The sequence below is a fragment of the Cariama cristata genome, unplaced genomic scaffold (assembly GCF_000690535.1).
Source record: "Cariama cristata isolate BGI_N322 unplaced genomic scaffold, ASM69053v1 scaffold28495, whole genome shotgun sequence".
NCBI classification, from domain to species: domain Eukaryota; kingdom Metazoa; phylum Chordata; class Aves; order Cariamiformes; family Cariamidae; genus Cariama; species Cariama cristata.
Window position 1 is genome coordinate 6411 of NW_009618543.1, and position 1226 is coordinate 7636.

The 1226-nt window shown below is 49.4% G+C and overlaps 1 protein-coding gene across 1 annotated transcript in view; it reads right to left on the reverse strand.

Annotated features, from left to right (window-relative positions):
* The window catches only part of SUPT16H (suppressor of Ty 16 homolog (S. cerevisiae)), a gene marked incomplete at its 5' end in the record, with an annotated part of 5781 nt that extends 4632 nt beyond the window's left edge, over positions 1–1149 (reverse strand). The window contains 2 exons of the mRNA XM_009700900.1: positions 67–179; positions 1076–1149. Coding sequence (XP_009699202.1) covers positions 67–179; positions 1076–1149 — 187 coding nt within the window. The remainder of the gene's footprint in view (positions 1–66; positions 180–1075) is intronic.
* Positions 1150–1226: the final 77 nt, after the last annotated feature.

Genomic DNA, 1226 nt, shown 5'->3' on the forward strand with positions numbered 1-1226 from the left:
TGGGAGGAAGGAGCTTGTTGAATTTGAGGGGAGGTCCCTTGTGGCCCCACCCCTTTCCCTGCTTACCTCATCGACCAGGACAGTGTCACCGATGAACATGGCATAGGTCCTCTCCTCTGGTTTTTTGCCTTCCTTGTTGGTCAAGTCGGAGAAGCCGACGTTGATGCTGAAGACCATGCCTGAGGTGGGGAGGAAGAGGAGGGGAGGGAGGGGAAGAAGGTTTTGGGGGGGTGTGAGGAGGAGAATTTTGGGGCCGTGGAAGCATTTTTGGGGTAGAAAAAGACAATTTTTGGGGTGGTGGGACAAAATTTGAGGTGGTGAGACAAAATTTGGGGGTGAGATGACAAAGTTAGGGGTGAGGACAGATTTCGGGGTAGTGGGCAAAATGTGGGGTGGAAGAGGGAAAAATTTTGGGGTGGTGGGACAGAATTTTGGGGTGAGAAGACCAATTTTGGGGTGGTGGGACAAAATTTGGGGGTAGAGAACAAATTTTGGGGTGAGAGTGCAAATTTTGGGGTGGAAGAGGACAAAAGTTTGGGGTGATGAGTCAAATTGTAAGGTGGTGGGACAAAATTTTGGGGTGAGAGGACAAATTTGGAGGTGAGAGGACAAAATTTGGGGGTGGAACAGGACAACCATCTGGCATTACAGAACAAATTTCAGGGTTATATGACAATTTTTGGGGTGGTGGGACCAAATTTTGGTGTGGTGGGACAAACTTTTGAGGTGGAAGAGGACACTTTTGGGGTGGTGGGACAAAGTTTTGTGTGGTAGGACCAATTTTGGGGCGGTGGGACAGAATTTTTGGGCTATTGGGACAATTTTTGGTGTGGTGGGACAAACTGTGAGGTGGAAGACCATTTTTGGGGTGGTGGGACAAAATTTTGGGGTACTGCCACAATTTTTGGGGTAGTGGGACCAAATTTTGGGTGGTGGGAAAAATTTTGAGGTGGAAGAGGACACTTTTGGGGTGAAAGAGGACAATTTTGGGGTAGAAAAGCACACTTTTGGGGTGGTGGGACAAACTCTGAGGTGGAAGAGGACAGTTTTGGGGTGGGGACGAAGCTCTCCTCACCCTTCTTCAGCCGATGTTGATTCTTGCTGTTGATGACCAAAGAACCCTCCCGGAACTCGATGCCCATGGCAAAACTGGTGAGATAAGAACAGATTGGACACCAAGAGGTCCCAAAACTCCTCCCCCTCCCCCACCTCATGTGTCCCACCCT